Below are 24,519 nucleotides of genomic sequence, written 5' to 3'. Positions count from 1 at the left end.
TCTTTCTTCCAGATGCTCCTGCACCTCTGAAGACCTCATGATGCCTGGGTTCTGGAAGAGCACAGCCTCACTTCCACCACATTTATTGGTCAAGGCAAGTCACAAGAGGGTAGAGAAACAGACTTCACTTCTTTCTTTCTTTTTTCTTTTGAGATAACATTTATTCATTGAAGTACAGTTGATTTACAATGTTGTGTTAATTTCTGCTGTACAGCAAAATGATTCAGTTATATATATATATATATATATTCTTTTTCATATTCTTTCCATTTTGGTTTATCACAGGTTATTGAATATAGTTCCTTGTACTATATGGTAGGACCTTGCTGTTTATCCATCCTATGCAGACTTCATTTCTTAGCAGGAGTCTCCAGACAGCAATGGAATTTATGGCCATGAAACCTTCTACCTAGCTCCAGAAGAGGCCCTGGGGATGCAGCCTGCTTCTCTGTGGCCTAAACCCTAGTCAGATGACAAACAAGTCAACAAGTGAAAAAGGTCAGAAAGTGCTGTAGGGAGAGAGGGGCTACTTTAAACCCAGTGATCAGGGAGGGCCTCCCTGAGATGTTTGAGCTGAGACCTGAGCATCTGAGCATGTCTGTGTCAGAAGTTTCCAGAGATTCCAAAAAGACACTGCCCTTGCACACCCAGCAGCACCATGGCTCCCTTGGGGGAGGTGGGCAGTGTGAAAGGAAGGGCTCCAGTGGACAGCACAGAGTGGGCCAGAATCTGTCTCCTTACCCTCATTGGCAGGCTGTGTGACACTGGCCATCTCTGTTTCTTCCCCCTGTCTGATGCCCCCAAGTGTCCCCACCTCGCACACTGCACTGGGAGGAACCACGGGTTTATGAAAATAGATGGATACACTCCAGAGGGAGGTGCACTCGGGATGGTCCTTTCTGGCAGCACCACGCACAGATGTGGCACTGGACACACAGAAGTTCACTGGACTGGATGCCAGGAGTCGGGTCTACTCCAGGGACAGGAGGGTTGTGTGGAAGGTGTGTGTCTTGCCACAGGGGTGGTGAAATCCCATTTCTGGAGAGTGTGCATGAATACACCTCCTTACCATCCCTCTCTCCCCCGCCCTTTCCCTCCACCCTCCACGCCCCCCTCCTTTGCTCTCTCCCTCTCCCAGCCTGTTTCCTTGCCTTTCTCGCCTCCTCCCCCTTCACCTCCCTCCCGCACCATTTCTTTTTCCATTCTGCCTCCCTCTCCTCCTAATTCCCCCCCTTCTCTTTCTTTCCCTCCCTCTCCTCCTCTTTGTTCCCCCTCTCCTCTGCTCTGCTCCCCAACTCTCCTCTTCCTCCCTGCTCTCTCCCTATCTCCCCCTCCCTTTCCCCTCACTTCTCCTCTTACCTTCCCGCCTCCCCTCCTCTCACGCCCGCCCCCCCTCCAATCCTCTAGCTTCCTCTCTTTTCTCCTCACCTCCCCTGACTCCCTAATCACCTCTCTCTCACTCACCAACTTTCTTTCCATCTTCTCTCTCTCCCTCACCTCCTCTCTTTCCTCCTCTTACTCCTTTAGCATCTCTCACTCTCTTTTTTTCCAGTCCTCTTGTTCCCTTTCCTTTCTTCCTCTCCTCCGATCTCCTCCACCTCTATCTCTCCTTCTTCATCTCTTCTCTGACCATGTCATCCCCAATCTCACGTTCCTCATGGCCTTTCTCCTCACCTTCTCTCCTCACACCCCCATCACCACCCCTCCTGCCTGCCACCACCTTTCTTCCGTCCTTCGCATGCCCTCCAGCCTCCACCCACTTCTACTCACCTCCCAACTTTGCCCCTTCCTTCCTCCACCCTCGCCCCTCCCCTCCTCGTCCACCTGGCCCCGCCCCGCCCCAAGCCTAGGCCACGCCCCCCAGGGTCACGGAGTCGACGGACGCCGTAGCGCCCCCTCCAGTCACGTGGTCACGTGACGCGCTCCAACATGGCGGCGCCGTGGGGCCGCGGCGTCGCTTCCTGACTGGGCGGCGCGGACGGACGCGGCTGGTGCCGGCGTGGACGCCGGGCCCTCAGCTTCGCTCGCCCGCCTGTTAGCGCCATCCGCCCGCGGGGCTTTTAGCCCCCGCTGGGCCGGGGCCATGCAGGAGAGCCAGACCAAGAGCATGTTCGTGTCCCGGGCCCTGGAGAAGATCCTAGCCGACAAGGAGGTGAAGCGGCCCCAGCACTCCCAGCTGCGCAGGGCCTGCCAGGTGGCGCTCGGTGGGTGAGCCGCCCCGGCCCGGCCCCGCGCCGGCCTCCCCACGCCTGCTGTTACCCCACGGGGCCTCAGCCCGGCCTCCTGGGCGCCACTTCCCCACGACCCCGAGTCCCACCCTCCCGCCCTCCTTATTATACCGCGGGAGAAACTGATGCCCTGCCAGCTTGGGACTGGCCCAAGGTCACCTAGCAAGTTGGTGACAGCCAGGGCTGGCTCTCCAGCCTCCCAGCCCAGGGCTCTTGCCACGGCCCCTTGCCGTCCTATTTCCTGGTTCCTTCTCTCGTCACCTTCAGAAGCAGCAGCCCTTGCTCTGAGTTTTTTCTTTACCTGGGTTCTGCTGGTTGGAGTTACCCCATGTGAGCAGAGCTGCCCAACTGGTTTAGGGAAACTCCTGAGGCCTGCTTTGGAAGTGCCCAACTGGTGTATGTTTTCCTTTCATTTGGGGATCGCCCATAACTCCCTCCAGGAGGGAATGTAGAGGGTTATCCTGCACCTTCAGGTATTGTAGTGTTAAAGAGATCTGCTCTTTCCTTGCGGTCCACTCAAATAGAGGGTCTGTGAGGGCAGAGACACTTGTTTGTTTTATTCACCGCTGGATCCCCTGCATCTGCAACAGGGCCTAACACGCAGTAGATGCTGACTGAATGGACCCACAGATGATTGAAAGAGGGGAGAAGTCTGATTCATCTCTAGTTAAAACCTTGGTAGTTGATTCCATCATCAACATCCTATCTTTTAGTTTGTCACTCAACAAATATTTATCAAATGCCCACTGGGTGGCAGGCACTGAGGATACAATGGGGAATGAGACAGACAAGGTATTTGCCCTTACAGAGCTACTCTAATAGGGGAGCAGGATAAGTAAATTTTAAAATGAATGAGACATTTTTTTGAATGCTAATAAATACTTTAGTAAAAGCAGTTTTAAAAAAATTATTTATTTTGTTTATTTATTTTTGGCTGTGTTGGGTTTTCCTTTCTGCGCACGGGCTTTCTCTAATTGCAGCGAGCGGGGGCTACTCTTCGTTGCGGTGCGCAGGCTTCTCATTGTGGTGGCTTCTCGTTGTGGAGCACGGGCTCTAGGCTTGCAGGCTTCAGTAGTTGTGGCATGCGGGCTCAGTAGTTGTGGCTGGCGGGCTCTAGAGCGCAGGCTCAGATGTTGTGACACACGGGCTTAGTTGCTCTGCGGCATGTGGGATCTTCCCAGACCAGGGCTCGAACCTGTGTCCCCTTCATTGGCAGGTGGATTCTTAACCACTGCGCCACCAGGGGAGCCCTAAAAGTAATTTTTTCATAATTACCTTACTTCTGTAAAATTTTTTGTAAAAGTAGATGTGATAAAAAGGGCCTGAGGACTGCTTTCCATAGGGTGGTCAAGAAAGTAATCCTTTTTGAGGAGGTGACATTTGAGCCGAGTACTGAAAGGCGGGAAGTATTCACCACGTGGAATTTCAGGAGAAGAGAGTTCTAGGCCGTGAGGATCAATACATTTGACCAGAGTTGGCATCAAGTTAATTCATCACCCCAATGCCTTTGGTTTGGTATCTGTAAAAAGACCTGTTTTCCCTAACAAGTGACCACGTAAATGGAAAGTTTGCTTTTCTGTCACAGAGTTTGAGGTTACCATCACCTTTCTCCTTTCATTTGGTGCAGGGTACTCTGGGAGTCTTTTCTTGGGGCCTAGGAATGGGTTTGTGAACTTTGCATTTATTTCTCTGGGAAGAAGGCGGTGCCTCTCATCAGCTTCTCAGAAGGATCTGAGACTCCCTCAAGGATCAAGAACTATTGATACAAAGGTGGTTGTTGCTGAGAAAATCTGGAAACATACTAGTCCTGTGAAATTCAGGATCAATTAGAGGAATTTACTGAGACTTAGATTTGTAAAGCTTTTTTATTCAGGAAACCAAGGCTAACTGTTGGATATTGTTTTATCAGGAATGCAGGATAAGCACTACAAAGCAGTAGTTAGGCAAAAGCCTGGTACTTACAACTCTGCTTGGAAATCTGCCTGCATTCTATCCTCTCAGTGTTACTTTAAGTGAATTGTTGCAGAAGTTTCAAAATAGTTATTTGGCAGAGAAGTTTTCATTCCCCCTTCAGAACACTTAACATCAGATTTTCAGCACATTGTATATCACTTTGTTGGAACGTACGTATAAAATCGTCACATGGATCATAGAGGGCCTTAACATTGAGAGCTTTTTATATATTTTTGGATCATGCCTTGTTGAGAAATTCAGATTTTTCCAACCCAAATTGTGGAATGCACATTCAGGGTTTTGGTAGTGAATTGTAAGAAATAGCCTATACTGAAAATATAAATTCTCCATTAAAAATATTTTTCTTGTCAAACAATATAGACGAGTTAAATAAAATATCCCATATGATGTTATTTAAGAAAAAGAAATAGCCGATAAAGGAAGTAATGTGACCACAGGTTAATTGAATAGCAAACTGTCATGGTGGCTCATCATCATCAAATTGAGTAATTATTACAAGGGAACCTATGTAAAGAGTTAGACTGGCCATCTTTTTTTTTTTTTTTTAAGACAGTACTTGTGTGTCATTGCTGTTAAATAAAAATGACTGCAGAAGAAAGCGTATAGCAAAGTATCTGGTGATATTTCACTCTGCATCTCAAGGCCCAGTTTTGTGTCCAGTAAAAGTAGCTGAAACAAGCCTGTGTACGAAGCATTGCAATGTGGCGAGTATTTTAGAGATTGCCGTGTATAGATTATTACTCACTTTGATAAGAGGAGCTGTAAGTGACTGCTCAAAGTTGAAATGTTTGAACGATAGGAGCACTTCCAGCAAACAGCTTCTGTGACCTTCCACCAGTTGTAGCATATTAGAGGGAGGGGATCACGGATGCAGGGGCTGTGTAGTGTAGGGATTTGGAGTGTGTTCTGTGGACTCAAGACTGCCCGGGTTCAGATCCCTTGCCTTCTACTTGCTATCTTTGTGACCTTGGACAGATCTTATAGCTTCCTGATGGGGTTATTATAAAGATAAAGTTAGGGGGCTTCCCTGGTGACACGGTCGCTAAGAATCTGCCTGCCAATGCAGGGGACACGGGTTCGAGCCCTGGTCTGGGAAGATCCCACATGCCGCAGAGCAACTAAGCCTGTGAGCCACAGCTACTGAAGCCCGTGCGCCTAGAGCCTGTGCTCCGCAACAAGAGAAGCCACCGCAATGAGAAGCCCGCTCACCGCAATAAAGAGTAGCCCCTGCTCGCTGCAACTACAGAAAGCTTGCGCGCAGCAATGAATAAATAAATAAAACAAATAAATTTATTTTTAAAAAAAGATAGTTGGCGTGTGCAAAAAACTTGACATGTAGTAGGTGCTCTGTAAAGGCTTGCTCTGTTATTTATTATTTTAAGCTGTGAGAAACCACAAGACACTCTAAGCACCCTGGCTTGATGTTAACTTAGGTTGGTTCCTCGTTCAAGAATGACTTATTGCTCTATTTGGTTTGTAGATGCAATAAATAGGAATGTAATTACACGAGTGAAAGGCTGTGTTTATTAGAGTGTTAACTTGCTAAGCTCAATGAAGACAAGGGTTGTTCCTTGTAAAAACAGTGATGATCAGGATGGAATAGGTTTGGAGTGATCTCCGGGATTCATCTTCACTAAATGCCAAATGCATAGGTAGGGTCTGCCCGATTAGAGGATCATGGCCTTCCAGCCTTTATTGAGAAATCAAAAGAGCCTGTGAAAGTATTCATCACCCCAAGGACATTGTTGCTCTTTACTTTCTTAATGAAGTTTTTATATATGTTAATAGTCTTGAACCTTTCAGCCCTCCAGTTGGGGTACATAATTACATTTTTAAACCTCCCTTTCACAGAGGTTTTATTTAAGAGCCATTCTCTCACATGGTCTCTTTAAATTATATTTCTGTCCTTAAACTCTATCAAGTTTAGAGACTTGAGAAAATAAGCTGAGTGGTTTCGAATGGTGTGGAAAAATCTGGAAATCTCGAAAACTTTAACTGAATTGTTTTCACAGTAGTCTTCATATATGGTAGGAGATTCGGTATCTTATTTAATAATTTAATACCCACAAAGTGCCAAGTAGGGGCTGAGTGCTCTGTAATTGCCAGTTGTCATTAAACATACCTATGTTTTTCATATGAAATTGAGTGACTTTAATTTTTAGAGCAGTTTTAGGTTCACAGCAAAATTGCCTGGGAGGTGCAGAGACGTCCCATATTCCCCTCCCTGCCCGCCCTCGTGCATGGTCTCCGCATTACCAACATCCCTCACCAGAGTGGGGCGATTATATAGTGACGATCCTAACTCTGACGCATCATTATCACCCAATTGAGTGAGTGACTTTTTTTTTTTATAAATTTATTTATTTGATTTATTTATCTTTGGCTGCATTGGGTCTTCGTTGCTGTGTGCGGGCTTTCTCTAGTTGTGGCGAGCGGGGGCTACTCTTCCTTGCGGTGCATGGGCTTTGCGTTGCAGCGGCTTCTCTTGTTGCGGACCACGGGCTCCAGGCGTACAGGTTTCAGTAGTTGTGGCTCGTGGGCTCTAGAGCGTAGGCTCAGTAGTTGTGGCCCACGGGCATAGTTGCTCCGCAGCATGTGGGATCTTCCTGGACCAGCACTCGAACCCGTGTCCCCTGCATTAGCAGGTGGATTCTTAACCACTGCGCCACCAGGGAAGCCCGAGTGAGTGACTTTTTTAAATCACATGTTATATAATAGCTATATGATATCAACCATGTACTAAGCACTTCTGTGTTTCAGGCACCGTGCCATACGCTTCACATGCAGTTTAGTTCTTACTATTATTATCCTCATCAAAGGCCTTAAGAACTTGGCTGACGTGACTTAACCAGAAGCAGTGGAGCCAGGCTGTGAACACTGGCAGTCTGGCTCCAGAGCCCAAGATCTTAACTATTACTACCATTGCTCCTCCATACAAAAGTTCTTATGTTGTATAAAATACTCATTGGAGTCTTAAACAATCATTATATTGGCAGTGAAGTTTCTATGCAGTGAACTTTTGGTGATGTTTCAGTAAGTAGAGCATTCAATAAGTAAAGAGACCGTATTTTTTGTAGTTGAATTTTGAGATGTAGTATTTGAAAGCCTCTAATCAAAAAGATCACAGCTTTTTCTCTGCAGCTTTTTTTTTTTTTTTTTTTTTTTTTTGTTTTTGTGGTACACGGGCCTCTCACTGTTGTGGCCTCTCCCGTTGCGGAGCACAGGCTCCGGACGCGCAGGCTCAGCAGCCATGGCTCACGGGCCCAGCCGCTCCGCGGCACATGGGATCTTCCCGGACCGGGGCACGAACCCTTGTCCCCTGCATCGGCAGGTGGACTCTCAACCACTGCGCCACCAGGGAAGCCCTCTCTGCAGCTTTTTACTGCTTATGTCTTTGGTTTAATTTACGGACTAACAGGAAGAAAGAAATGAAGTTAAAGAGCTGGTTTCCCATGAGTTTCATTTGAGGTATTATATCTTGCTGATTTATGACCTCTCTCTACATCAGCAGTAAACTCTTCTATTCATTCTGGAGTTGTGACGTGTGATTGATGTCCGTCTTTGGGTACGGCAGGCAAAGGGAAACCAAAGTTCAGAGGGCAACTTGCCTACATCTGCACATCCAGGTGGGCAACAACTACAATGGGTAGCTGACATATAAATCATAAAATCCACTTTTAGATTTACTACTCTGTTTAATATACGGGATTTAGAGACATGTGGGTCATTGGTGATCTTAGCTTGAGCTGTTTTGGTGGCACGCTGTAGGTGAAAACCAGTCTGGAGTGGGTTGCGGTGTGAGTGGGAGGTGAGGAAATAGACCGTGAGCGCACGCAACTCTTTCCCAAGGTTTGGCTATGCTGTGAAGGGGAGGAGGGAGATGTGGCTCATGGAGGTTCTTTGGTTTTTTCTTTTTCTTTTTTTAAAGGTAGAAAAGACTCAAACTTGTTTAAATGTCATTAGGATGAAGCCAATTAAGGGAGTATATTCATAAATTTTAGTTGCATGTTAATATACAAAAAACATTCAGCATTCACATGTCCGTATAATATATGGTAAATGGCTTTTTCCTGCATACGATGTTGTTGTTCTTCTAACTTTGATGTGTTTGAAATAACTGTTCTCATTATTAGGAGGAATGTAAGTGCAAAATTTGAAAAATACCAAAAATATCCCTAAATTGTCATAAAGTAAGGCTTTCAATTGAAACACAAAATAAAACCTTTAATGTTAGCAAAGTCGGGTGTTTTGATTAGACATCTTGTTTATATGTGCTGTAGATTATAAAAATTTTGAGAAATAATAGGACTTGGGACCCTGACATTACTTTTTGTTGAAAAGCTTTATAGTGATTCTGCAGAAGGAGGTTCTCTGTCTAGAAGCAGCACTAAAAATTGAATTTTGATTATTGAAAAGCATTTATTTGTTGGATTGGCAGAAAATTCATTGGGAGCTGTGTTTGAAACTTTGCTTATTGATTGGTCTTGTGATCCTGGACTAATCATTTAGCTTCTCGGAGCCTTGGTTTCCTGGGATGAGAAAGGTGATAATGCCTGTGTCACAGGATTGTTGTAAAGGTTATATGAACTAACGCAATAAATAACTGACACCGTATCTGGCACCTAACAAATGACCTACTAAAATTCAGAGGCATTGGTGTTACCATATTTAAGGGAGAAGGAACTGAATACTTGTTCTTCCTGCCTCCCTTATTGGTTGGTTTATGGACATCTTTGCTGGTCTCTGACATTTCGACACTGGTGAGGCAAGTGGTTGGAAAAATTTAGAGCTCTGTCCTGTACTTGTAAATCTCAGGGGAAACCGTAAGCAGTGCTGGGGAAAACAGTGAGACCATTCTTTATGGAAAAGAGCAAACTTGTGAAAACGTGTGCTTAATCAGCAAGTACATGGAGTCTCCTATATAAATAGCTCAGAACTGTATTGAGTTCTTTTTCACCAGGCTGAGGGGGCCTGCCTGGAAAATACTTGACTTTCTTTCCAGCAAGGTTATCTTAGAAAATCCTTAACTGTTTGCGAATTCATTCCTGGAGTCTTCCTATAAGAAGCTTCTTTGGGTTTACCGTCTTGGTTGTAAATGAGTCTTTTAGCTTTTTTATTAGGTATTTCATTAGGTTTTATAGACTTGTGGGGAGAACAGCCTTCTTGTGCTAGGACCTAGAATTCTTAAATTTTCCCTCTGTCCTAAGGAGTAGTCAGTGCATACTTGTTCTCTATGTAGTCCTTCTGACTAAACCAGGGTGACATTCATTCAGAAGATATTTACTTGGGTGTCATACCAGGTGTCATGATGCAAGGAAAACAAAACAAACAAAGACCCTGTTCTCATGATGTTTGCAGTTAATGGGGAAGAAGGGGACTGTTCAGATGATCATGTCCTCTGAGTCATATTAATAACCTGACAACGCCTATGAAGGAGAGGAACCTGGTCCCACAAGGGGAGTGGACAAAGGGATGAAGGAAAACTTCCCTGAGGAAGTCTTGAGAGCTGAATGATAAATAAAAATTAAATAGGTTAGGGTGAGAGGCATTATGGCAGCAGGAGGGGGAACAGCATATGCAAACGCCCTGTGTCAGAGAGGAATATGACGGTTAAGGAAACTAAAAGATACAACAGCCTGTGAATCTGTAGTTACCTCAAAATTTTTAAAAAGCTTTAATAATAATTTTTTTAAAAGAAACTAAAAGAGGCCACTGTGTGGTTGCAGCATGGCAAATGAAGGGGGAGAGGTTTTGGGGATAAGGTGGGAGAGGTAGTCCAGGGTCCTACCATGCAAGACCATGGAGGTTATGTTGAGGAGTTTGATTTTCAGACCAAAAGCAGTGAGATAACACTGCAGAGTTCTAAACAGGGAAGAAGGTGATGGGATAAACAGGTTTGTATTTTGGAAAGATCACTTTAGCCATTATGTTCAGAACATCTTCGAGGAAAACCAGAGGGACTGCCCAGGGACCAGTGAGAAGGCAGTTACCATCATCCAAGGGAGAGATGCTGGTGGCCTGGACTTAAGTAGTGACAGTAGTAACAGAGTAAAGTGAATGTATCCCCACTTGTTTAGAAGGTAAAACTAAGAAAACCTGGTGATGGATTGGGTAAGAACACGAGAAAGTGGATCAGTAAAGCTGACTCTTAAGTTTCTGACTCACGCAACTGGATGGATAGTGGTGCAGTTCTTTTAGATGGGGGTGGGAAGACCATCTAGGGAGAGGTGGGTGGAGGAGCTTGATCTGAGTTGGGACTTGGATGTGTTGAGTTTCACCTGCCTTTGAGCATCCAGTTGGACAGGTGGAATAGGAAGTGGATGGATGTACGAGCCTTGTGTTCATAAGGCAGGCCGGCACCGGAAATCGAGATTTGGGGGTCATCCGAGCCCAGGTGGGAATTGAAGATGCAGTTGAGGCTGCGAAGGCCTGTGGGGGAGAGTGTACAGAAAAGGAGAGGCAGGAGAGCCTGGGCCCGAGGAACCCTGGCCTACCTGGCTGGGCAGAGGAGGCTGAGTCTACCAAGGAAATGGAGAAGAGATGGGACAAGAAGCAGAGGGCAGATGAAAACGGGTGCTTATGAAGCCGGAAGTCGAGAAAATTTCCGAGAAAGTTTCAAGGAGGGGGAGGTCAGTCAGGTCAAATGCTGCAAGGAGGTCAGGTCAGATGGCAACTGGAAAATTGCCCATCAGATTTAGAGACATGCGGGTCATGGGTGACCTTAGCTTGAGCTGTTTTGCTGATGCAGTGAAGGTGAAAACCAGACTGGAATGGGTTGGGGCACGCATGGGAGGTGAGGAAACAGACACAGCTCTTTCCAGGGCTTTGCCTGGGGTGTGAAGGAGAGGATGGAGATGTGGATCGTGGGAGTTTTTGGTTTTATATTTTTCTTTGTTTAAAGGTAGAAGAGGCTTGAACTTGTTTAAATGTCATTGGGAAGGGAGCCAGTTAAGGGAGAGGTTAAATAATGCAAGAAAGAGAAAGGACAGTTTATTCATTCAGCAAATACTGAGTGCCTGCTCTGTGTCTAGGAATTCCTAGATAATGGGGATTCAGCAGTGAACAAAACAGACGGAAGTCTCTGTTATCACAGAGTTTATATTCTACTGGGGAAGATGGAGAATAAGTGAACTGATACAAAGTATGTCAAGGGTGATAAATACTGTGATGAAAAACTAGGAAAAATCGGTGTAAAGTGAAAAAATAAAGCAGGTAAGGTGGTCCAGAATCACAAGGAGGGCAGTTTTAGGTGGAGAGGGAAGGCCTCTCTGAAGAGGTGACATTTGAACAGCCATCTGAAGGAAGGGAAGAGTGAGTCTTGTGGATATCTGGGGGAGGGAGGGCATTCCAGGTGGCAGGAAGAGCAAGTGCAAAGGCCCTGAACAGGACAGGCAACAAGTAAGCTGGGGGCGGGGTGGTAGGAGGTGAGATCAGAGGGATAGCAGGGGGCCAGATGTTTTAGAGGCTTGGAGGCCAAGTTCAAGATTGTGAGTTTTTACTCTGTGAGATGAGAAGCCAGTGGCATTTTGTGCAAAGGAGCAGATGTTAATCAGATTTACGTTATGATGGTTATGGATAATCTATTTTGAGCAGATGTAATCTGATTTACATTTTAAGGGAATCCTTCTGGCTGCTGTGTAGACAAAGATGTGGGCCGGGAGGAAGGGTGAGAGCTGAAGCTGTGAGACCACTTAAGAAAGAAGCTCTTAGTCTAGGTGGGAGATGATGGTGGCTTGGTCTGGGGTAATGGGGATGGTCCAGCATATGAGAAGTGATCAGATTCTAGGTAGTTCCTCAGGAGGCAGTAGGGATGGGAGACTGCAGAGTTGGAGGGGCTTGACACTGTTTTCTAGCAGGAGAGAGTGCAGGCTGGGTACAGAAGTAGGTGAGTTTGTAGATTGGCCAACAGGAAGTTGAGGGAGTCTCCTCGTGTTGGCTTCTAATTTCTGCATGAAATAGGCTGCTCCATCGGTTGTGAGTAAAGATGAATGGTGATGACTAGGAGGGAGAGATGGGGTATTTGAAGAGAGTAGAGAAATGTGCAGTAGTCTTTGTGGAGAGTTGGAGGTGGTGAGCTTAACTGGCAGTATTTAGGGTTCCATTGTGGTTGGTGATTAGGACCTTTATAGACCTACCAACTTGCCCTGTAGTCAGAGGTCTAGTCGTTAGGTGGAGACAGGTCAGAGGAGAGGGTCATATAATCTAAGTTTGGGATTTTGCCAGAAGTTAAGACTAAAAGTCAGAGAGAGTCAAGCCTATTGTTTGGCTGTCATTCGGATAACAATCCTGTAATGGGACCCATCCTGGAAAATGAAAAGAGGGGAAAGCTGACAAGTTCTTGGCCTTGTCAGGTCTGACAGGCCAAAGAAGGGTCCTACTGGGAGCAGTTAGTGGGTCATCTGGAAGGAAAGGAGGTTGTGGGCGGAGAACAGGCAGCAGCTAGAAGTAACACAGTTCCAAACAGGGACAAGATTCAGAGTATGGCCAGCCACGCCAGGCTGACGTGGGGTGGAGGAGGAACTGAGGGTAGTGTTGGTTTGCATAGTAGAGAGGGGTATGCAGATCAGATGTGTGAGGGGAGGTGAAGGTTCCACGGGATGTCGTGGGGCTTTGGGGGGTTGACCGGGATGGCGTTGTTGAGCTTGGTCGTGGTCATTGTTGGACTTAGCTTGGGAGTGGAGCAGAGAATGTGAGCTGGTGCCAAAGTCATTGATGAATGGGGAGGTGTGACCCGAGGTTCCTAACTGACAGCGATGGCCAGGAAGGATTTCCCAGGAAGACAGCATGGCTTTCCAGGTGCAGCTGCCCCACCCGACTCAGGTCTGGCTCCTTTCCAGCCTGCTTATTTATTGCTGCTAATTGCCCAGTTGGCTGTTGGGAGAGCAGTGCATGTTAAAAGGCAGGGCAATAAACTGGAGCAAGTGTGCCCACTCCTCCTCCCTCACCCATCCTCCTCCTCTTTGGCTCTGGAGCAGACAGCCTGGGTGTGAATCCTGTAGTGGCACTTCCTACTGTGACTGTGGGCAGGTGACTTCACCTCTCTGTGTCCAGATTCCTCACTGTATATGGTTAGGAGATGAGTCTCTTGTCTTCCTGAGTTGTAAGGAGGACCAAATGGGCACCTGCCCCTAGCGAATGTCAGCAGTTATTATGATGATTTGTGTTCCACTGATTTTCTTCTTTCCCTTGGCTTTCCGTCATTCCACCGATGGCGCTAGAGATTTTATACTATTACTGACTCCTGTTTTAAGATAAGAGCAAGAGAACGGACGTTTATTGACCACCTGTGTATGCCTGACACTGCCTTAGCCATCAATACTTTGGGTTTGTTAAAAGAATTACCTACACCCAACTGCCTAGTTACAGTCTCTGGAGCATATGGGGCTGCTTTTATCATCCTCATTTTTTTTAGAGTAAGACATCAAGATTCAGGGAGGTTTAATAACCTACCTGGCATCATTCAGCTAATAGATGTCCATCTTCTTTTGGAACTTCCAACCCATTTCTTGTCTTTCACCACACCAGGCTATGTCAAGTGTTCTGTGGGACCCCATGCCACACACCTTTTCCCTGTTTTTTTTTTTCCTTGCCTCTTTTTTTTTTTTTTTTGGCCACGCTGCATGCAGCATGTGGGATATGGGATCATAATTCCCTAACCAGGGATCGAGCCTGTGCCCCCCGCAGTGGAAGCATGGAGTCTCAACCACTGGACCGCCAGGGAAGTCCCCTGCCTCTTTTCAATGGAAAAAAATATTGTATTATCCAAATATATCTAGAAGCCACCTGTTGGGTCAGACTATATGGAACTACTACCCTCAAGCCGTTTCCAGCTTTCCTGTGGCTCATGCTCATCCGTCTCTGCCCCTGCCCTGGCCCCAGCCCCCACTAACGCTTGCCTGGGTTATTAGCAGCAGCCTCTTGATTGGCTTCCCTGCTTCTGTGCTGTCCACCCTCCTCTTTATACTCAAAACTGCAGCCAGAGGGATCTGTCCAAACATAGGTCCGCTCAGGCCCCTCCTCCACTGCCCTCCAGGGGCTTCTCCTTATCTGGACCCCTACTGGGCCTTGTGGAGAGGATTTTTCAAATTTTTTTTCTTTAACAAAGAATGTTCTAGAGAGTGCAACAATTCCTCATACTTGTGGGAATACTTAAGTATAGATTAAGAAGACTAAAGGAAATCTGTGATCACGTGTTTTGTGAAGATCGCAGTTTCTTGGTCTTCTGCAGTAGGTACTGCTCACTGTGGAGGGCTATGCCCTGCCCTGCTCAAGTCACACTGGCCCTTGTTCATTCCCATCGGAAAACCAGGGTGCACCTTCCTGTGGTCCTGTCCCATCAGGCCAGAAAAAGAGGTGGGGGGATTCCAGAGCCTGGGTTGTAAATAGGCTCCCCGAGGCTGGATGAGGGATGTTCGTACTACAGAGCAGTACGAACATCACAGCGTTCACGCTTTGAATTAATGATGCAAAACGAGTGTTTATATTGTTTCGCACTTATAGGTTGCGGAGTAATTCGACATGCTTATTTGAGAGCCAAGTTACCCAAGAGGTTACGAACACAGGCTTGGGAGCCTAATTTTCTGGGTTCAAGTCGCAGCTCCACCTCTCACTGACTTGTAACCTTTCTGGATCTTGTCTCTTCATCTGTAAGATATAGCAGAGTTTGGCCTCGAACCCTGGTCCTCTGGCTCCTTAGTTGCTCTTTGTTCTTTGGCAACGTTTTGCTTGTATAAAACGGGGATGTTTTGTTTTCCTTGTGCTGGTCATAGTCCTTTATGCCCTGCAGTTAGTTTTCCGCTGCCAGTGAATTTCTTTCTCCTTGATTCTTCCCTGTCCCTTAAGACAAAGGTTGCAAACTGGTAGTGTAAGGTCAGGGCAGCCTGCAAACAAGTTTCATTTGAGCATAATTTTTTTTTTTTTGGCCATGCCTCGCGGCTTGCAGGATCTTAGTTCCCTGGCCAGGAATGGAACCAGCACCTCCTGCAGTGGAAGTGTGGTGTCTTAACCACTGGATTGCCAGGGAAGTCCCTGAGCATAACTTTTTTAAACAGTTGAAATTACTTCCAATTACAGTTGGAGTTTTCACTTAAAATCCAGATTTTGACTTCTGGAAAAATCAGAACAACGGGCACCTCTGGGCTCAATCAGCTGGGACTGAGACTCTGCTGCACTCCATGCCCTGTTGGGTGGGGAGGGGGTCCTCCCTGCCCCTGATGTCTTATACCCACCTGTGTCTCTCCAGGAGGTTTCCTGCCTGGCCTCCATAGGTCTTTGATTTGATTACCCTTAGTGCCTCAGTGAGTAAGTAGCAATCCTGGTGATTGATTTGTCAGCTGGTGGGTTGACACCAGTGGCATTCTAGAACAGACTATTTTAGAGCTCAGAGGTCAGCACAGACTCTAACAAATGCCTAATTGCTTCAGATACACTTAACAGCTAAACTTAACTCTAATAAGCTAACCACGACTGGAAGGAACCCTTGCATTTGAGTTCCGGCATCAGTGCCCCTCTGACACGTCACACAGTGACAGATAATATTACCACCAAGCAGAGTCTTGACATTATGCATGTTGATTTCTGCAAGCTGAAAGCTTGGCCACTAGCCTAGCCTCCTGGGCTGGATTTCCCGGGCCACTCCCACAGCCTGGGGCCTCAGCTAGAGGAGGCCAGAGCTACTTCCTGAGTGGATTGTTGTCCCAGAGGAGCAGGAACCATGCCACAGAGCTCTCTTTAGCGGAACCTGTGTGTCACAGGCCTTGTGGTCCATGAGCGAAATGTTTGATATTAGTCATCTGGTGTTCCTCTTCTGTTTTCTTATGTGTGTAGTAAGAGGACATTGAAACAGTGGCTTGAAGGTTAAAATTGCCACCTCTAGTGAGTCCAGTTACTCGGTTTTCACTTCCTAAATGTCAGTCTAGAATAGAGTTGTCCAGGAAAAGGAAACTTGTCACTTCCAGAACTGTGTTCTGGGGTTGCTAGGATAACTAATGCCATATCCAAACCACTGGCTCTCAAGAGATTGTGTGAAGAAGGCTGGCCTTTTGGAGGTTATCTGAATACATGGCATTCAGGTAGACATGTTTCACTGGCCTGCTTTGATAATACCGCGAGCCTGCCAAGCCTGACACGTAGGAATGCATTCGACTAAGTGGCTGTGGGGGAGTCCGGCGTGTTTAGATATAGGATGTTCTTGTCTCAATGGCACAAAATCTTGTTCTCCTGGAAATAAGATGATCTCTCTTTGAGACTGTGACTTCTGAGTGTTGGCACTGTTCCATAACCGTAACCATGTAGTTGTTGTATCCTCCATGGTAAAGGTTTATAAATTACCTTTAATTCATAAAAATTATATATGACTTAGCACAATATAAATGTACTTAATGCCACCGAACTGTACACTTAAAAATAGTTAATGTGGTAAATTTTGTGTTACACATATTTACCACAATTTTTTTAAGTGCTAAAGAAAAAGTATGTATACTTACAGAAAATGTGGGAAAGAGAAAAAGATCATCATCCTCCTACTTAGATAGCTTTCAGTATTTTGTTATATTTGTTTTTTTAATATACATATTGCATGCTCCTAACATGCCTTTCTTTCTTTCCCACCAGATGAAATTAAAGCAGAAATAGAAAAGCAAAGGTAAGCCTGGGCATGTTCTCCTTGCTGAAGTGCAGTATGAAGGGAGTAGTAGGTGGTGGCCGTGGGAACCCCTTTCTCTGCATGTTTTCCCATATTTCTGATCCTCAGGTGGCACACACTCTCCTAGCACAGCGCTGGGCACGTGGCAAGACTTTGTATGTGTTTGAACTGATACCGAGTTAACAGGTTACTGGCTCAACAACTGCATATTTGGAGGAAAGGATAAGGAAGGTCAAGTTAATGCTGTTGTACCTTCTCTTGACAGAAGAGGCAAAGCCCTTGTCTCTTGTATGTCATGCTTCCTCAGGCAGGAGGGCAGCTTGTTCTGTTAAGGGGCTGCTCCTCATCTTCATAGTAATGAAGCCAGTGAGTCCCATTTCAGAAATACAGCTCTGACGTGGCAGGTGCCAGGATTCAGTCCAGGCTGCTGTCGATACAGCTTGCTCATCAGAGACCTTGTTCTCTGCCTGTGGCCCCTTGGTGTTTTTTCCTAATGCATGTGTTTAAACTTTTCATTGTCTAGCCCCACAGATGCAGTTTGCAGGCACTTTTAATTAAATGATTGCAAGTGGGATGGGAAGTTAGAGTGGGGGGTAGGAAAAGCAAGCTCTTTTTTTTTTTTCATTTCCCCTCTCCGACCCTCTCCTGCTTTTTTCCTAGGCTTGGTGCTACCGCACCACCAAAGGCAAACTTCATTGAAGCTGACAAGTATTTCCTTCCATTTGAGCTGGCTTGCCAGTCCAAGTCCCCACGGGTGGTCAGCACATCCCTCGACTGCTTGCAGGTACCATGTTTCAACTTGGTGGTATAAAGGATGTTCTCTCAAGCCACAGGTAGTCCTTTGCACAGGAGCTGTGCCCGTAACCCCCTGGTACTCAGAATGCTTCCGGAGGTGATGGAGAAAGGAGCATTTCAGCTCATTCTTTTTTTTTTTTTTTTTTTTTCCGGTACGTGGGCCTCTCACTGTTGTGGCCTCTCCCGTCGCGGAGCACAGGCTCCGGACGTGCAGGCTTAGCGGCCATGGCTCACGGGCCCAGCCGCTCCACGGCATGTGGGATCTTCCCAGACTGGGGCACGAACCTGTGTCCCCTGCATCGGCAGGCAGACTCTCAACCACTGCACCACCAGGGAAGCCCTTCAGCTCATTCTTTATGGAGGTCTTGTGAGGGAGGGAAGAATGAGAGGTCTGACCTCTTTACCTAAAAAAGAATTCGTTTCTCTCAAAGTATTTTGTTGATCTCTCTTATGTATGTTTTCCTAAATGAAACCTTTAGCATTGATTGGAATATTTGGTACATATGCGGGTACATAAGATATTTAATGCTACTTCTTTATTGATGGCATTAATATTCATAATGCCAAGTAGAGAAATAGATATCATCGACTCTCATTATTTGTGGTGATGGTCTATAAAGTTGCTGTGAACACGGAATTAGCAAACCCTGAAGCATTGTTCCTGGAGGGAATACAGGGCTAGGTTCCTGTGAGCCTCTCTGGTCACGTGTTCATCAGCTGATCAGTACATAACTTTATTCTTTGTGTGTTTCTGTTTAAAGACACCTTATTTAATATATATTGTTGATTTGTTAGCATTGAACTTATGGTCAACAGCACTATGACACATGCCTGAACAAAGCTGATCACACGTCATTTCTCTGTAGGGCGCATCCTACAGAGACAGCACTAGACAGCACGTAGCACTGTGCATGGGGGCCATTTTAAATGGCGAAAACACCAACGAAAAGGACACTTAGCACTGTGCATGGGGGCCATTTTAAATGGCGAAAACACCAACGGAAAGGACAAAAATGTGAAAACCATGGCAATAAACAGATCACAAGAAAGACACTGTTTACGGTATGAGAGGTGAAACAAGAAGGCAGAGCGTCTCCTTGTTTGACCTTAGCCAGGAACTTGTGCATCAAGTGATTCAAATTTTTCACTGCGCTGCAGGTGTCCGCAAGTGACCACAAAAGCGTCCCAAATATTGATTGGGGACTTACAAATTTTAGTGAGCGGGCAGTCACAAGTACAAACCTGTGAATAATGAGGATCGACTGTACTTAGGGCCATAAGTAACCTTGTTATAAGTTACTTTTTACTGGTGAAAAAGCAGCAGTGGAGAAATTAGGGTGACTTGTCCAATGACGTGCAGATAGTGAGGGACAGAAACAGGACTGCAACTTGGGCTTCTTAATTCCCAGTCCAGCATTCTTGTATTTTTCATAAGATCTACTCATGAAGCTTCCGGTTACCTCAGAAACATTTGTTTTTAACCCCAGTGGGCAACCTACAGCAATGAAAAGAGCTTGATAAATTTTTAAAAATACAGTGGAGAGAGCCACAATTTATCAGTACTTTCTAGAACAGGAATAGTGAATAGGTTCTATATTTTATTGCTTGGAAGCTGTGTTGAACAAATACCTGGAACCTCATCTGGGTTTCTTGAGAAAGTGCCATGATTGATTGGTCGCGTCTGCTGAGGAACAGGACCGCCAAGTGGCGGTGGGCATGCCACATCTTTGGCATCTCTAGTCTGATATTTACTCTATTAATTTCTCTTGTTTGATATATCTATACTTGAAAATTGGTGAGAGTTTCTTCACAGAAGCAGCTCTTCTAAATGAAAAGCCATTTTCTCATTCAGTATAATTCTGTACAGATTGTCCTATGTGGAACATGTAATGAGCCAAGCATTTTAAAGTGGCAGGCTCAGATCCTGCTTCTATCCTGAAATATTTGTTGCCGTGAACATTTTCAGAGGAAATTTGGCATAATTAGCTGTTTTGTCCTCATGTTAAGGTTTAGTTTGGAAGCTGGTGCTGATAGTTAACGTGATTGGTGTCCTAAACAATGCCAGTGTGTTAAGCACTCAGCCTGTGCTGGGCCCTGTGCTAAGTGCTTTATCCCCAGCATCATGTTTAATCTTCCCAACAACCACCTGAGGTTCCTACTCTCATCCTCATTTTAGAATCAATGAAACTGAGGCTTGGAGAATAAAATGACCAGCCCTGCCAAGTTCCCCTGGCCAGGCAGTGATGGGATTGGGTGGGTGTCTAGGACTTGTTTACCCCAAGCCTGTGTTTAATCAGGGGTCCTTAAACTATGCCATGAGCCAAATCTGGCCTGCAGCCTGCTTTGGTAAATAAAGTTTTATTGGAACATAGCTGCCTTAATCTGTTCAGACTGATATAGCAGAATACCACAGACTGGGTGGCTTAAACACGGGAGATTTATTTCCTACAGTTCTGGAGGCTGGGGGGTCCAAGATAAAGTACCAGCTGATTAAGTTCCTGGTGAGCCGTCTTCCTGATTTGTAAATGGCCAAGTTCTCACTGTGTCCTCACATGGCAGACAGAGCAAGCTAGGTGTCTGGTCTCTTCTTATAGGGCATTAATCCCATCATGAGGACCCCACCCTCATGGCCTCATGTAAACTTAATCACCTCCCAAAGGCCCCACCTCCTAATACCATCATATTGAGGGTTAGGACTTCAACATAGGAATTGCGGAAACAGAAACATTCAGTCCATAACACCAGCCATGCCCTTTCGTTGATGTATTATCTATATGGCTGCTTTCCAGCTACTACAGCTGAGTTGAAGAGTTGGAACAGAGACCATGTGACTTCACAGCCTAAATATTTAGCATGTGGTCCTCTACAGAAAAAGGCTGCTGACCTCTGCTCTTAACTATTACCCTGTAGTCTGGCCTCTTTAATTAGAAATATGCTGTGTTTTCCTGGAAGTAGTCTGTTTCTGGAACTCTGTGTATGTGTGAGTATGGTTTCTGATGGAAACATCGACGTCCTGCTGTACTTCAGCGACTTGAGTGCAGTACCTGTCTTGAGGCTTTTGGCATGTGGTTCACTCTCTTTTTCAGAATGGAAGTTCTCTGTAATTTGATAGGTACACTAAGATTTCTTTGGTTAGTATACAAAATGCAAAATGTATCGTCCTTTTTATGACAGTAGAAAGTGGCTGGGTGCTCCCTGGAATACTGAATGAAAAAATTCATTTCCTCTTGGGGTTTGTCCTTGCAAACCTGTTTGACTGGCTTTTCCCAGTGTGGGTGATGTGACTTCTGCCTTGGAAATGGAGGGCCAGTGTCTAGGAGTAAAGGTTGGTTTTGGCAGGGTTGAAGCCAGCTGCAGAGGCTGTGCCCTGGGCATTTTAAGGAGTCTCTTTTTGAGCATGGAGAGATGATGGGGTAGCAAAGGTGCTTCTGGGTTTGGTTTGCTGTGAGTACAGGGCTCAGCATTCCCTCCCCCACAGGGAGAAGCCCAGAGCCTTCCCTTCTCACTTCTCCCAAGTGACAAAGATTCTCCTTATTCCTTTTCTCCAGCACCTGGTCGCCACACGCTCCCCCAAGGCCAGGACTGGAGGAAGGAGGGTTAGTTCAGGCTTGCCTAAACTAGTGAGTGATCTTCAAGTTTTTCTGGGCACATACCAACCACAGAAATTATTTTTCAGAATATTCTCTCAGAATATTCATATTTCTTCAATTATAAGACTATATACAGGTACTACTGTTATTAAATTGTGTACATTATAAACAATACAAAAACAGACCTTTTGAAAGGGTAGGACAAAAAAGTAGATAGAAACAGACTTCTAATATTTTCTTTCTACGTAAGGCTGTAGGAAACCACTGGTCTGAGCCATCTGGTTCATACCACAAGCATTATCTTTTTTTTTTTTTAATAAATTTATTTATTTTTGGCTGTGTTGGGTCATCATTTTTGTGCACAGGCTTTCTCTAGTTGCGGTGAGTGGGGGCTACTCTTTGTTGCGGTGCGTGGGCTTCTCATTGCAGTAGCTTCTCTTGTTGCGGAGCACGGGCTGTAGCCGTGCAGGTTTCAGTAGTTGTGGCTTGTGGGCTCTAGAGCGCAGGCTCAGTAGTTGTGGTGCACGGGCTTAGTTGCTCCGCGGCGTATGGGATCTTCCCGGACCAGGGCTCGAACCCGTGTCCCCTGCATTGGCAGGCAGATTCTTAACCACTGCGCCACCAGGGAAGCCCACAAGCATTATCCTTTATCTCTTATTTCTAAAAGACTTTGGATTTTTTAATGCACATTTTAAAATCTATTGTAATAATATAAATTGTACCTGACTATATTCTCTGTTAGAAATTTCTTTTAGAACTTTACAGATTAAGGCTGAAGGCCCTTGGACTGCTAACCCCAAACCCAGTTGCCTATTTAGGTGTATAATTTTCTCCCTCTTTTCTTTTCTTTCTTTTTTCTTTTTCTTTCTTTCTTTTTTTTTAAACATAAGTGATATCATTTATGATATCATTTTTCTGTGGAGGACCACATGCTAAATATTTAGGCTTTGTAGGTCATATGGTCTCCATTTCAACTCTTCAACTCAGCTGTAGTAGCTGGAAATTATATCATATATCATTTATACTTGTACAGATTTTTCTGTGGCTTGCTTTTTACACCAGTGTTTTTAATGCCAGAACACTACATGCAAATTGAGGGCATTCCTGTGGACTGATAAATGATGTGTTATGCAACCATCTTACTTATCCCTCCCCGTCTAGAGGGGCATTGACAAGTAGCATCCCTGTGCAAGCAGCCTCCTTGGACACAAGTATCAGTGAGCCAGCTGCCCAGAGGCCTCCCTCCTCTGCCCTTCTTCCCATCCCTACTTCGCATCAGCAAAGAATAAGACAGGAACTTCTACTCTCCATCTCTGTCAGTCCCTCATGGTCCAAACCACCAGCATCTCCCCCCTAGACAGCTGAGGTGGCCTCATCATGGGTGCCCAGCTTCCACTGCTGTTGCCCTCCAGCCTGTTCTGTACTCAGGAGCCGGGCGAAGCCTTTAGAAATGTATCCCATCATGTCCATCCTTTGCTTACACCTGCTAGTACTTTCTACCTCACTCACTGTGCAGAGCACCTTCCTCAAGTGAGCCTGCCAAGCACACTTCTGCCCCTGTGAGAAAAAGGACTGTCTTATCACTGTTGTACCCCCAGTGCCAAAACAACATCCGGTACAAGGAAGGGTGAGAAGGCAGAACTAGAAAGACCCACAGGTTGCAGGAACTCTGCTTTCTTCCGGCCCTGCCTCACAAGGGAGTAAAATTATACTTAAAACCCTTTTCCATTGGAACGGTAACGTGCCCTTTAAGGAGGGCATAGAGGGGCGAATACTTCCAATCTTTTTTTATATTTGAATTAAACATCTGTAATTCACCTCCATCTTTGCTTTGCACCATCAGTGTTGGGTTCTGTGGGGCCTGCTTTTCAGCATTCACATTTTAGGAGCTCATAGACCATCCCACTCATAACCCAGTACTCAAAACGGACTTGAGTCCATTAGGAGTAAGGAGTCAGCAGTGTCCAAAAGCAGAGCTCATTTACCGGGTGGCCGGCACCAGAGCTTATTTACCAGGCGGCTGGCGCTGCCCTCACTGGAAGCCCGCATGGGGAGCAGTGATGAGAGCAGATGAGGTAAAAGGCATCTGGACTTGTTCTTCAAAAACACACTTGAGCACCTCCCCGCCTCCGTCTGGAGCTCTCTGGGGTTGGTCTTGAGCAGCAGAGTGTGTGCAGGCCTCTCTTTTGCTCACTCGGTCACTTGATCCAGCAATGTCGTATTTGTGCTCTCAGTCACTCTCTTTCCATCTGTTTTTCTTCCTGCTTATTGAATGGCGGCGCTTTCGAGGCTAATGATGGGGAAGAGCCATTGAGAAACGGCATCTGGCCTCCGCAGGGCGGTGCATCTTCCTGTTGCAGTGGTGGCGGCACTGTGGATCGCCTCAGGAGCTGTGTCTCTCTGGGCAGGTAGATCAAGAATGTGACACGCCAGAAACCAAAAAGATAAAGAACAGAACAGCATTTGTCAGAGTCTTTACTAAGTCACTGGAAGCAGAGGGTGCCTTAGAATTCACAGATCCCAGAGGGCTTGTAGCAGATGAGTGGTTCTTTTTATGTGGTCAGCCATCAGGATAACCTGGAAGACTTGGAGAAAAACCGATTCCTGGGCTCCACCCAACAAGTTCTGTTAGAGGAAGTTTGTGTTGAGGTCCAGGAATCTGTATTTGTAACGAGCTCCCTCAGGTGACCATGAATCTCAGCCAGGCTTTGAAACCATCCTGACCTTTGAGTTCCCTTCCAGCTCTCAGATTGTCCCTGATGAAATCCAGGTCAGGCGTGAGGTGGCCCAGGCAGGCAGGCGGCCCCTGTCCAAACTGATCTGTCACCTGACCGAGAGGGCACAGCTCAAGCAGCCTCATCTGAAGAGGCTGCCGCACGGGTGACATGCAGTTTGATAACGTAGGTGCAGAAGTCAGTTAGTTTTTTTACTTTAATTTTTGGAATAGAAAATACACCAACATAGTTTGATTCAACATTCAAAAAGAATGAAAGCCTGCTCTACAAAATGTGTTAGTCCCACCCCTGCCTACAGCTGCTTAGTTCTCCCTGCGCTCAAGCAAACCATGTCATCATTAGCTTTTTATGTATCTTACTGTTAGAAAAAAAAAAAAAGTTTTTTAGCAGCTTGAGATATAATTCACATGCATACAATTCACCCCTCTGAGGTATACAGTTCAGTGACTTTAGTATATTGACAGAGTTGTGGAGCCCTCACCACAATCTAATTAGAGACCATCTTATCCTCAGAAAGAAGCCCCGTTTTTGCTCATCAGCAGTCACTCCCTGTT

General features: G+C 45.8%; 1 protein-coding gene across 2 annotated transcripts in view; it reads left to right on the top strand.

The window, feature by feature from the left end:
• The first annotated feature begins 1,930 nt into the window (after positions 1 to 1,930).
• Positions 1,931 to 24,519, top strand: part of ARFGEF2 (ADP ribosylation factor guanine nucleotide exchange factor 2) — a 99,800-nt gene continuing 77,211 nt past the window's right edge. Inside the window, exons 1-4 of one of the 2 annotated variants that reach the window (XM_060122517.1) lie at positions 1,931 to 2,204; positions 16,815 to 16,845; positions 17,506 to 17,629; positions 21,189 to 21,260. In XM_060122517.1, the coding sequence (XP_059978500.1) occupies positions 2,084 to 2,204; positions 16,815 to 16,845; positions 17,506 to 17,629; positions 21,189 to 21,260 (348 nt within the window). In that variant the 5' untranslated portion in view covers positions 1,931 to 2,083. The remainder of the gene's footprint in view (positions 2,205 to 16,814; positions 16,846 to 17,505; positions 17,630 to 21,188; positions 21,261 to 24,519) is intronic. The other variant, XM_060122518.1, reaches the window with a different exon arrangement.

This window comes from Lagenorhynchus albirostris, chromosome 15 (assembly GCF_949774975.1).
Source record: "Lagenorhynchus albirostris chromosome 15, mLagAlb1.1, whole genome shotgun sequence".
In the NCBI taxonomy this organism is placed as follows: domain Eukaryota; kingdom Metazoa; phylum Chordata; class Mammalia; order Artiodactyla; family Delphinidae; genus Lagenorhynchus; species Lagenorhynchus albirostris.
Note: the sequence above shows the minus strand (reverse complement) of the source record. Positions and strands in the feature narration are given on the sequence as shown.